At 35.0% G+C, this 14233-nt stretch overlaps 1 protein-coding gene across 2 annotated transcripts in view; it reads right to left on the bottom strand.

The window, feature by feature from the left end:
* Positions 1–14233, bottom strand: part of LOC149781363 (serine/threonine-protein kinase mTOR-like) — a 165860-nt gene that overhangs the window by 35738 nt on the left and 115889 nt on the right. For both annotated transcript variants that reach the window (XM_089935452.1, XM_089935453.1), the window contains exons 41-46: positions 12874–12996; positions 6734–6831; positions 5743–5839; positions 3353–3451; positions 2093–2215; positions 1112–1294 (exon numbers count right to left, since the gene is read on the bottom strand). In XM_089935452.1, the coding sequence (XP_089791578.1) occupies positions 1112–1294; positions 2093–2215; positions 3353–3451; positions 5743–5839; positions 6734–6831; positions 12874–12996 (723 nt within the window). The remainder of the gene's footprint in view (positions 1–1111; positions 1295–2092; positions 2216–3352; positions 3452–5742; positions 5840–6733; positions 6832–12873; positions 12997–14233) is intronic.

The raw sequence follows: 14233 nt of genomic DNA, 5'->3' as shown, positions 1-14233 counted from the left end.
CTGATTTTTGCAATTAACTATTACCAGTGAAATATTATTCCCATATGTTTTAATATTTTTCCAAAACAATGGGCCTGGGTACCATTTCTAGTCATATAAAGAAATTTCCCTGTACCATAAACATACAAAATGTGAACAAACTGGAACAAAAAATAAATCTCACATATCAGACACCTGAAACTGCTAATATTGAAGTCTTGCTTTACAAGGGTTATTCTCCTTGTTTATGTAACTGAATACATCAAGTTCCAAATTTTGTTCCTGTACCATACTTTCCCAGTCACAATGTTTGCTAACTTTTTATACTGGGATGGATCTCATGATGTTACAGCTGAGGTCTTGGACTTATTTAAAAAAAAAAATCTGCAAAATTTGACTTTGCAATTAAAAGATTGTACTATTTAATTTGCCTTTATTTTATTTTCTACAATTTTTTTATATTTATACATATGACATAACAGAAATCTCCTTAGGACAAATCAGGAGATTTGCAAAGTTTGATCAGGAGTTTTTACTTGAAAAGGGATGATTTTCAACAAGAATGGTGAATTTTTTTTCGTGGCACATGTCTCAACCTTCTTAAGTACTCAAAGCTTATGTCACTATGTGAGCAGATTTTATCCATTTGTATGAGAACTTTTGTGAGATTTTCAAGTCTGGGAACATCATTTTAACTAGATCTGAAAAAAGATCTGCTACCATATACAGGAGATTGTTAGCTATAAAGTTGTCAGTATCTTGGTACATAAAATCGTATTTTATGCTACTTGAGATTCACAACTAAAATGTCTTGCCTTGCTTAAGCCAGTTCCCTGTTATGTGATCACAGGCAGTATTACTCTAAATACATTACACTGGAAGCCAGATGTGAAAATGTGGTAAAAAAAATAAACTTTTCAATATTAATTGTGTGTACTTGGTAGATTTCAGTGAGTGACAGGAGGGACAAGAGACATCCCTAATCCCTACTGGCCAGGACATTTACATGCATGTATATCAATTACTTTGCACTACATACCCAGGTTTTGGTAAATGTGCCATCAAACCCTATACATACAAAATACTTGCTGGAACTCACTGTTAACTTCTAGCACAAGAAATAAAGTGTAACCTGAGTGAATGAGGTTTCTTTTAGTGTCTGTGGCCCTCTTTCCATCATCCCATGTAAAGGCTCCAGAGTGGCAAACATTCCCTTGACATTTCTCTCCCCAAAGTACAATCGTGATGCCTCTTCTAGCCCTTCATGCCACAGTTCATGCCATAATATGGCCACTCGGATCAATTCCTCACTCACCTGAATAGAAAAAAATTCAAAATTTATTAGCATAAATCTGAATATTTTTAACCCCTAATATCATGTCCCATTGATGGTTCTCTTCCCACAGTATAGCTGTGATATTTTCTCAAGATGTTTGAAAGTTACAGTTCAGACTATAATATGGCTCAATTATAAATCTAACGCAGATCTGGTGTATGAAAACTTCAAAAACAATTAATCTTCCATTAAAATGTATGTCTTTGCAATAATAATGTGACTCACAACATTAATGAAACTGATTTTTTGTTTTTGTCTATATCAAGCTAATAGAGGAGTTGGAAGTGAATTTTTAAAAACATATTTTTTCCCAAGCAGGATATATAATAGAGGTTTTGGGTGGGGATTTTGAAAAACCATGTTTTTGTAATAAAATGTATTTCTTCAATATTACTTACCTGATCATATCACCTTAGAACTACTTCTACTACCTAAGGAGAACCATATTTTTTCAAATTAAGCTACCTAAAGGAGTCAGGTATGGATTTTGAAAACAAATTTTTTTGGTACAAAAAACTGTCAAAAAGAGTCAAGTTGGGGTTTTGTAAATCACATATATTGACAAAGAGATGGGATTCTATTGTTTCCGCTTGATTTTCATTGTTCATCAAGTCTTGAAATTCTTATGGCAACAACAAAATTCATGAAAATTTGGTACCAAATCAGGATTTAACAATATATAATGTGCTAACCGTAGCACCTCAAGATAAATAGTGATCTAACAGTTACCATATATAACTGGATTGGTTTGGACAATTCATTTAAATGTTTACCTACCAACATAGCTTGCTGCACCAGGTTGTGGCTGTGCTCTCTCATGCTCTTCAGGATCTTGTTGGCTGCAGCCTGTCGGGCTGGCACATTGGATTTTGTGGCAACAGTTAAAGGATAGATTAGGGCCTGGGCAAACACATGGAAATTATTATTTTTATTATTATTACTAATATAAGGGAAATGAGACCTCGTGTAATTATCATGTTATACAAGTTAAAATGAAAGAATAAAGCCCTATATCATGAAACTTAGGTAGAGTAGAATCATTAATCTGCTGTAATTAACAATACACGAACCAAAGTATAACTAAAACTGGAGTTTAACAGCATTTTAGCACATGATAAGATATACATGGTGGCCAGTATTTCTGGCAGAGAAAGAACCCAGAAAGACCCTATCTATCTATGGCAAACAGGTGGCAAGCTTTCTTTCATAGCCACATTGGTCAAATCAAGACTCAATCTCGTATGGTACCATTTTTTAAGTCTCTGGTATGACTCAGTAGGGGATCGAACCCACGACCTCCCGCATCTGAGGCGGACGCTCTAACCACTAGGCCACCGGAGAGGTACATATTACGGAACATTATCTGTAAACATTACAGTACATTCAGTACCATCTCTATTGTAAATATTAAAATATATTCTGTACCATTCTGGAGGTAAACATGGTACATTATGCGATAATTTTTACGTAAAATGTATGGAACATTCTGCATCATCTTAGATATAAATTGTATATGAATCATGGATATAAACATTATAGCAGTCTGTTTCATGGATGTAAATAATATGGTACATTCTGTATCTTGAATGTAATCTTCATGGTACATCCTGTATCATCTTGGATGTACATATTAGGGTATATTCTGTATCATCTTGGATGTAAACACCATGGTACATTCTGTAACATCTTGAATGTAAACAATATGGTACATGCTGTACCTCGGATGTAAAATTAATGGCATATTATATATCATAGTAAAACTATGGTACATTCTGTATCATTTTTGCAGCAAACAGTTAGAGGATAGATCAGGGCCTGTGCAAACAAAGGGAAATTATTATTATTAGTAGTAGTATTATTATATGGCAGCAGACAGAGTACTAATATAGTACTAACATTCTGTTCCATCTGGATGTAAATGTTATAGTACATTCTGTATCATGAATGTAGTAATACCATCTTGGAGGTAAACATTATAGCACATTCTTTAGCATAGTTGAAATAAACATATACATCACTAAGCACTCTCTCTCTCACCTGGGGATGAGCTTTGCCAACATCTATCAACAGCTGGTGGATCAGACGGCTGACTAGAGTCCGTGGTGTATCAATTCTAGCTATTAGCTGGGGAATTACCTGGAAATGGTACAAATACATGTATCAATTCTAGCTATCAGCTGAGGAATTACCTGGAAATGGTACAAATACATGTATGCATGTGACATATCTTTTTTAATTTAACTTACCACAAATAGATGGTACAACAAGTTCTAGTGACTCATAAACACTATAATTGTTTAAAGTCATAAATTATTCTTGCCAGACAGCAAGAACACAAAAGTATGGGTGCACAATTGAGTTCAGAAGCTTTAAAAATACAGATATTAAGTAAAGATCAGATCAATGTAATTCAGAATGCAAGGCACTTTAAAGGAACAAGTTGGTTAAATTACTTTTGTGGATATGCCTGGGAAGAAAAAAAAGAGTACTGGCCCATAATTTGAATATTATGAAAGTATAGCAGATAAAACGTTATTTTTCCATTACTCTATGCATGAAACAATATCACAATACTGAAGTATATATTTAAATTTTCTTTTAACACAAAACAATAATAATCAAAGTTGCCAAAACAACAGCTAAAACTGGTCTGGACTTCATGCATCTGCACTTTCTGCAAAGCTTCAAGTCCTGTCTTCTTACCTCTATACTTTTCATACAGCTTAAGTCCTGACTTCATACCTCAGTCTATATTTTCACAAAGCTTTAAGTCCTTACTTCAAACCTCTGTAATTTTCATGAAGCTTCAAGTCCAGACTTCATAACACTGTAATTTCCATAAAGCTTTAAATCCAGATTTCATAACAATGTAATTTCCACAAAACTTCAAGTCCTGACTGTATATCACTGTAATTTTCACAAAGTTTCAAGTCCTGACTTCATATCACTGTAATTTTCACAAAGCTTCACGTCCAGACTTCATAACACTGTAATTTCCACAAAAGTTCAAGTCCTTACTTCATATTGCTGTAATTTTCACAAAGCTTCAAGTCCTGACTGCATATCACTGTAATGTAATTTTCACAAAGCTTCAAGTCCTGACTTCATATCAATGTAATTTTCACAAAGCTTGAAGTCCTGACTGCATATCACTGTATTTTTCACAAAGCTTCAAGTCCTGACTTCATATCACTGTAATTTTCACAAAGCTTCAAGTCCTGACTGCATATCACTGTAATTTTCACAAAGCTTCAAGTCCTGACTGCATATCACTGTAATTTTCACAAAGCTTCAAGTCTGACTGCATATCACTGTAATTTTCACAAAGCTTCAAGTCTGACTTCATATCACTGTAACTTTCACAAAGCTTGAAGTCTGACTGCATATCACTGTAATTTTCACAAAGCTTCAAGTCCTGACTTCATATCACTGTAATTTTCACAAAGCTTCAAGTCTGACTTCATATCACTGTAATTTTCACAAAGCTTGAAGTCTGACTGCATATCACTGTAATTTTCATAAAGCTTCAAGTCTGACTTCATATCACTGTAATGTTCCCAAAGCTTGAAGTCTGACTGCATATCACTGTAATTTTCACAAAGCTTGAAGTCCTGACTTCATATCACTGTAATTTTCACAAAGCTTGAAGTCTGACTGCATATCACTGTAATTTTCACAAAGCTTGAAGTCTGACTGCATATCACTGTAATTTTCACAAAGCTTCAAGTCCTGACTTCATATCACTGTAATTTTCACAAAGCTTCAAGTCCTGACTGCATATCACTGTAATTTTCACAAAGCTTCAAGTCCTGACTTCATATCACTGTAATTTTCACAAAGCTTCAAGTCCTGACTGCATATCACTGTAATTTTCACAAAGCTTCAAGTCCTGACTTCATATCACTGTAATTTTCACAAAGCTTCAAGTCCTGACTTCGTATCACTGTAATTTTCACAAAGCTTCAAGTCTGACTTCATATCACTGTAATTTTCACAGAGCTTGAAGTCTGACTGCATATCACTATCATTTTCACAAAGTTTCAAGTCCTGACTTCATATTGTTGTCATTTTCCATATTTCTGCATTGTGTAATCACCAGAATATAATGAGAAACTGCTATTTTGAATTCACTTGTGCAATTCAAGATATGATTGCAACTGTCTGTTTTCCAAAAATTTCACTTTTTTAATAAAATACCATCTGTCAATTTTACAAATTTGCGTTTCAAGATGAAGATATACCTTACACAGCAAACCAATATTTAACTAAACAATTATGGCACATCAATCTGGAAAAATTATATGATGGCAGCCATCTGAGAATTTTCAAATGAAAAATTGTTAGGACCCAAATTTAAAAATGTTTTCACTAACATAAAACTTGTCCCTATTGCCAAGGTAAGAATAAAAGATGGTACCACACATTACCTGTAGCCAGTTGTCGATCTGAATAGCCTTGATTCCCTCGGCTAGAGCCTCATGTACCTCGGGCCACTGACCATAGTCAAACCACAATGTTAACAATCTGAAAGAATCCAGAAAAATTAATGTTGCTGCAATTATTATTATTATTATTATTATTATTAATCACTTAAATGTAATATCTGAAATGTTCATTTGTCCATCCATTACTCAATCCATCCACTGTTTGTCACCACTAATCCTCGTACACCACTTGGAAGTTTATCTTGAAAGTTCAGAAGGTCAAAAGAGTAAAACTTCAAATACAGTGACTTTTTGACTTCTTGTGTATGTGGTCAAATAAAAAAGGCACATACTCTACATAACAAATGAAGAAGGAGAGGAGTGGAGGGTCCCAAACAGCACCATTTCAACATCTGAAAAGCATATTAATATGTTTTGCCAATCAAAGTGCTAAGTCATATTAATATTATTATTATTATTATTATTAACAACATTTTAAATGGTATCTAGCTGGTGGCTGTTTTTTTTCCTGAACTTCTGAACTTTCCATTTCCTTTAGATCTCAAGGACTTTCTTCAACGTCTTCTCAGCATAAAAAAACATTGCTGCCTTCTGGAACAAGTTTGACTTATATATAATTCTTAGTTTTTCTCTCTTAGTTTGTGGTTAGTTACTCCCTGTAAGAATATATGATGAATTCTTTTTTTACTGCTGATTTTATAGTTTGAAACAAACTGCATATTTTAAAGCTCAATGATAAAAAATTATCTTCAAATGACAAAAACAGGACCATTCCTCCCAAAGTGACATATCCATGAATTCGATTACCAATTAAATGGCATTTTCTGCAAAATCATGAAAAATAAAATAAACCAAAAACATAAATTCTCAGTAGAAACCATAGCCCTGACACAGTATCCAAACTTCATGTTGTACATTCACAGTACTTGTTACTTACCTAGCAATTGTTACTTACCTAGTGATTGTTGCTTACCTAAGTGTATCTTGAAGACTGTTTTGTGATGACAGGGCAATTGATCTAAAAAATCCTTGAACAGCTGGCACACAGTACTTGTGAATTTTTGCTGAGATCTGTAAAAAAAACTTTACTGTGAACACAAAAACAAACAGAACTGAGGGCAAAGACAATATAACCTTATACAAAATATGTGGAATATATTTGTAAAATAAATGTATCATAAAATTTTTGCCAGTGCTTTTCAAGTTAATAAATTCTTCAGTGAGATAAAATATGGCACAAGATTCTTGTAGCAAAAAGAGATACTGTATTAACTGCCCATGGCATTACAGTTGGCTTGCAAGGCTCTGTTTTGTCTAAATGGTCTAGTGCACTTTATGTAAAATGTTACATTGCTCTGATTCCAATATTGTCCAAAAATGACTTCACAAAGTTAATGTAGGTCAATGGAGCATGAAATATAGGTTATAGTGACCTAGTTCTAAATGATGCATTTGCATACCAAGTTATGTGATTCAACAGATAATACTATCTGAGAAAATGAACCAAACAAAAAGGTAAATACATGTCACTGGTGCATGAAATATAAATCACAGGGACTTATTTTGATTTTGGGTGTGCCACTCTTCAAGAAACATTTACATACCAGCTATGAAACTTATGTGACTCTACAAACAATGGTGTTATGTATATTTAGTTTGTATTGTGTGCTTGACTTTAGTCCATAATTAAGAATTGAGTTTTAGCATGTACTTGTTTTTTTACTTGTTTGTAAGTTATCAACAAATGTTTACTTGGGTTTTAGTTCAAGGCCTAGCCTTGACTATGACCATATAAGGTTCTAGAAGCAAACTTGTTTACAGTTTGGGGTAATTTTCCATTTAGATGACTGACGCTTTTGTAAAAAAGTTAATGCAACATAGGTCAAGTGGGGGGATATATATATATATATATATATATATATATATATATATATATATATATATAGTTGAAATTGAGAAGATTATTCATTCCTCCTTTAATTTGAATCTGTAGAGGTTTTTACTGCTTTATTCAGATAAAACTGGAGAGGAATCATTTATTTAAAACATTTTTTATTTGAATTACAAAATGCTCATTGACTTTTGGATTGAAATGCTATTTGGGGATATTAAGAACTCTTTCAAAGATGTTCTGGATTATATCACTGTGATACATCAAGACTAATGATACATCAGCACATTCAATACTATTCATATATCAGCAATTCAAAATTGGAATTCATTTGGAACACCACTGGAATAAATTGGGAACACTATACATTTGAACTTGTGATAGACTTTTAGGATTATTTGGGATTTAATTCAAGTACTTCTTAAATTTTTACTTTGTGACTTAGGGGAAAAAATTATTTGTTGAATTTTATAAAACTTATTGGTTCATCTTTTTCTGTTACTTAGTTTAAAACCATAGTCATAACAACTGTACCTGAAAAAAAGAACCCTAACCTTGAAAAATTGAGTCTAATCCAAAGTTTAGTACAAACCAGTGAACCATGAAACACAGGTCACAGTGACCTCATTTTCACTCATGTCCATGGTGAAACGCTTACATACAAAATCATGTGACCTACAAACAGTGTCTAAGAAAATAATCTAAACAAAATCCTAACTTCAATGTTGATGCCAAACTGATGCACAGACATTATCACTATATAAACCAAAACTGGCTTACAAACTGGCCAAAAACCTAATGTCTAATGAACATGAAATTAAGAATATATTTTATCAACATCAATGAAAACTTAATTAATAACAATGCTATTTGTTATTGCTTGATGTTTTCTCATTGTGTGGCATACAATATTTATAACATGATGTTATGACACTAACACTAGTATATAAGATATACAAAAAGGCCATACAGCTGCACTGTTTACAGATGTAAACAGCTTAGGTTTAGTTTACTGCCTATAAACAAATATGCATGTGGCTGTCAGTGATACAGGAACTGTTTGTGTGATTAAGATTTTTAACATAGCTTTAAACAAAAAATCAGTCATACCACTATGATGTCTGCAGTGTGGCTATTTATAGTGATCTCTAGCACTGGGGCATCATGCCACAGACATGTAGCATGATGTCCCACCCAGACACATTATCCTGACTCCAAGTTGACCAGTCCTAACACTAACCTCTTAATGCTGTATGCCTAGCGAGGCAGCTGTTAGTACCATTTTTGTAAGTCTTTTGTAAGACTTGGCCATGCTTCGTACCCACGACTTCCTGCATCTGAGGCAGAAGCTCTAACCACTAGGCCACCGGAGTAGTGTTGATGACTAAATGTTCTAATAAATTAAAGAACTGTTTGGTGGAATTTTTCAGTTATTTTTTCGTCTTCTTAAAGTATGAATGATTTTCACATCATATGTGGCACTTCTCGAAAAAATTCAAAGCTGATAAGAGCTGGTGTACTGCACATTACACATCAGGTTGATTTACTGATACCACAAATAACACAACATGACACCTTTGGCTGATTTACTGATACCACAAATTACACTATATTACACCTTTGGCTGATTCAATCATACCACATATTACAACTCTGGCTGATTTGCTGATACCATTCATTACACTACATTACACCTTTAGCTGATTCAATCATACCACATGTTACAACTCTGGCTGATTTACTGATACCACACATTACACCTTTGGCTGATTTACTGATACCACACATTACACTACATTACACCTTTGGCTGATTTACTGATACCACACATTACACTACATTACACCTTTGGCTGATTTGCTGATACCACACATTACACTCCATTACACCTTTGGCTGATTTGCTGATACCACACATTACACTACATTACACCTTTGGCTAATTTACTGATACCACACGTTATGCTACATTACACCTTTGGCTGATTTGCTGATACCACACATTACACTACATTACACCTTTGGCTAATTTACTGATACCACACGTTATGCTACATTACACCTTTGACTGATTTGCTGATACCACACATTACACTACATTACACCTTTGGCGGATTTACTGATACCACACATTACACTACATTACACCATTAGCTGATTTACTGATACCACATATTATACCACTGGTTAATTCACTGATACCACACATGACACAACATTACACCTCTGACTGATTTGCTGATGCTACACATTATGCCTCTGATTTGCTGATGCTACACATTACACCTCTGACTGATTTGCTGAGAATGTGAACAAAAATCTCCTGAAACTGTATTATTTATCTTTGAAAAAACATTTGTTTTTATCTTTGAAAAACATATTTGTTAGCAGTGAGTAACATTTTATTTTAAAGAAACATTTCAAGCTTGTAAGACATGGCAGTTTCTAAGATATAAGCATCCTTATTGCATGTCCAGCCATTATGTCTGGTTGCATTATCAATTGTATTGGTCGTCATGAAAGAGAAGAATTATATGAAAGCAAATTTTTCAGTAAATTATGTTTCTCTGAGAATACTTACCCAATCACATTACATTAGGAATATTAGCCTGCTACCTCGTGAATCCAGCCCTACTGAAAGACGAAACATTTTATCCCATCTATTTTGAGATATACAATGGGCAGTAACTCTTGCCCATTACCTCTCCTTGAGATTACCAGGTGTCGTGACTGAGCGAGACACTAATGTGGATGCCAGCATGGTAGGTGGTTGGGAGGGTTTTTAAGTATGGTTTGTTCATTAGTAGCCAATGGAAAATCAACTTTTGGCTTGACTGGTCAATGAACAAGAACACTTAATGCAAAATCAATTTTAGGCTAAACTGGTCAGTGAACAAGAATATTCAGTGTAAAATCAACTTTAGGCTAAACTGGTCAGTGAGCCAGAATACTCCATGCAAAATCAAGCTTAGGAAGGCAAATACAGATCTATTATATAGCCATTATGAGCAGAGATCAGAAAAAAACCTTTATTTTGGTATGTGTAATATGCACCATGATATCTGACCCGGAATTAGCAGAAAAACTTAAATCTGCCATATAATGTACATGTGTTAAAATGCACTTCAAAATCTTCATAATTTTGTGACAATAGTCTTCTATTTTGGATACTGCAATGATCATCATTTGTCACATGACATTTGATTGTTTTACAATAAACTTGTCCATGACTGTTTCTCATTTTTTTTATGTCAGTATACCATACTAAATTATGACCAATAATGTTTTAAGTATATCATAAGAGAAAGAAAGAAAAAAGTGGTCATAGTGAATGTTTATCTTTTTGATTGAAAGGTTGGTCCTTTTAATGTTCATTTGCTGATGGAGTTCAGTCTGTTTATTGAACTCCTCACATTGTCACTCTGTACATCCTGTCACCATGCCTCACATTGTCACTCTGTATATACTCTGTCACCATGCCTCACATTGTCACTCTGTAAATCCTCTGTCACCATGCCTCACATTGCTTCTTTACAGCTCTTATCTTCATCCTCTTCCTCACTTTCTGGGTTGTGTCTCATGCTTAGCTTCATTCTCCCACAAGACATCATCACCTGTGCCATTTGAGATGCAGCACTTTTTGAAGGTAAGAATGAAGATGCTTGGGCCCATCTTGACCCATGCAGTCACTATTCACTTGCATGAGTCAGTCAACTTGATGGTAAGAATGAAGATGCTTGGATCCATCTTGACCCATGCAGTAGCTATTCAGTGGCATGAGTCAGTCAACCTGATGGTAAGAATGAAAATGCTTGGGTCCATCTTGACCCATGCAGTCGCTATTCACTTGCATGAGTCAGTCAACTTGATGGTAAGAATGAAGATGCTTGGATCCATCTTGACCCATGCAGTAGCTATTCACTGGCGTGAGTCAGTCAACTTGGGTCTGCTCAATCTTCCAGACAACACAAATGAGTGTTCATTGTCAGCATACAACATTGTGACAATACAGTGATCAATTTTTTAATTGACTCAGCATGGCATTTCTAAAGGTAATCAGCACAGGCTAAAGTTGTTATGTGACAAACATAATTACACCATCTTGGATCACCCTAGAACAGAAACTGCTTTACATGAATCAGTCCAGTATACATTTTAATACTGAGATCAGCCTAGTACAGATTCTACTTAATCTGGGATCAGTCCAGGATACATTTTAATACTGAGATCAGCCTAGTACAGATTCTACTTAATCTGGGATCAGTCCAGTATATATTTTAATACTGAGATCAGCCTAGTACAGATTCTACTTAATCTGGGATCAGTCCAGTATACATTTTAATACTGAGATCAGCCTAGTACAGATTCTACTTAATCTGGGATCAGTCCAGTATACATTTTAATACTGAGATCAGCCTAGCACAGATTCTACTTAATCTGGGGGGGGCCAGAGTGGCAGAGTGGTCTAAAGCACTCACCGTTCTGGATATCTGTCATCTCACCTTTGTCTGCGTGGGTTCGAGTCCAAGGCTCAGCTAGCGTGGGTACGTGGGTCGGTGGTTCTTCCCTGGGTTTTCCAGGGTTCTTCCTCCACCTGTTATACTGGTCACCATGTATAGATTGTGCTGAAAAATGGCGTTAAACCCTAGAACAACAATAACAACAACAACTTAATCTGGGATCAGTCCAGAATACATTATAATGCTGAGATCAGTCTAGCACAGATTCTATATAATCTGGGATCAATCCAGAATATAATCTAATATGGAGATCAGCCTAGCACAGATTCTACTTTATCTGGGATTAACCCTGAATACACTTTAATACTTGGATCAGCCTAGCACTGAATGAGACTTATCACTGTCATATGCAGTGTGTTTCATGCAGATTCTAGCTCATGAACCAAATTATTATTTAAGTAGTGAAATTTATTGTCGTATACTGACTTCCAACATTTGTAATGGCTGAATAAGGACATGGAGAGAGTGTGTGTGCAAAATATGTCTGTACAGTTTGTGTTTTTATGGTATACTTAAACATTCTTTACTGCAAGTAAATATTTTGTTGTGTATAAATAGAAGTCTTAGTCCAGGACACATGATTGTGGATTCCAGCTAAATCCTTTCATAAGAAAGCAAATTTCTCCTATAACTTTTCCATTTTGGAACAGAACCTGATTAAGGAATCTCCATGACAAGCATTTCAATGTCAAAACATGCTTACTGTTTCAGGTCTTGGGGTGACAGGTAGATTGACTTCTGCCTGATTTGGACTGCCACTCGCATGGTCTTTTTGCTTGTAAAACAGCACAGACTCATAGTTCATCAGGGCCCATGCATGCCATGCCTTGAAAAAAAGTAAATAAATAACAGAATAAACACAGAGCTGGAAAAAGACCAAAGATGGTATTCATGCCTGGAAACAAACTGTTTTATAATCTGCAAAAAATCTGCATTTTACCTTCATATTCAAAGTAAAATCTGAGCAAGTGTTGGCAAATTAAATTTACATAGGGAAATTTCCAACTTGCCCTGGTTCTTCAGACAATGGATTTTCTAATTTTTAAATGTTATCTACTGTATCATGACTGCCCAAACAAGTTTACAAATCTTATCAACAACACTCTACAGATCAAGTTGCCATCAAGGTCAAAGTAAATGGGGAAGTAAACCTGGATCTCTGCATAGGCCAGATCTGGTTATCATATCCGAGTCAGCAGGATACAATCAATACAAATTTCTTCCAATGTATCTGATTGCATATTCCTGTAGTTTTTGTATCTTCATCCACATCTGATAGTACAGTAGTCCCCCTCTTGAATGGCCCCCCTGACCAGCGGCCACCCGCTCCTTACGGCCAGAATCCGTTGGCACTGACGAGTTTGTGTTCAAAAGTACCCCTCGCGAAAGGCCACCCGGCTAATGCGACCAGCGACCAGCATATTAGTGTGAAATTATAAAATTTACCCCTCACAAGCGGCTGCATTTTATTTGAATATGTATCCAGAACAAGTATTTTATTCATAATGTGTGTTAAGTAATCCGATTTCCGTTTCCCGATGTCAGGTTTTCGTTACTGAAGGAAATGTTGAGTAAAGTACATTTACCACTAAGGTTAATATTATATCATTTACGCCTCACGAGAAGCCAAATTTATTCCATAAAAACCGAGAAAGACTCAAATTTTAATCCAAACAAAAGGGTACGTACATGTAATCCAATTAGCCTTACTGCTGTGTTATCATAAGATGTCCGGTTTCGTCACTCTGATAATTGTTAAAATTACAATTATTGAACAGTAGTAACAGCTGAGAAGTGGCAGTATCGATGTACAATACCCAAGTCAGCAGGAAAATGGTTTGGTAGCCTTTATGGCTTCCCTAAGTAAGATGTTGAGATTGTTAACTTTGATAATCAGTGGCTATTACTACTGACAATAATTGTCAAAATTATGAATCCTAGCGGCCATGAGGTCAAATCTGCATGATGTTAATGGTACATATCGAAGCCGTTTTGGCTTCTCTCACTCAGTTTCAAGAAATGTATAAAAACAATAGGGTACCAGACTGCGACTAACGAATCAC

This window comes from Sinohyriopsis cumingii, chromosome 15 (genome assembly GCF_028554795.1).
Source record: "Sinohyriopsis cumingii isolate HCF-2022 chromosome 15, ASM2855479v2, whole genome shotgun sequence".
In the NCBI taxonomy this organism is placed as follows: domain Eukaryota; kingdom Metazoa; phylum Mollusca; class Bivalvia; order Unionida; family Unionidae; genus Sinohyriopsis; species Sinohyriopsis cumingii.
Note: the sequence above shows the minus strand (reverse complement) of the source record. Positions and strands in the feature narration are given on the sequence as shown.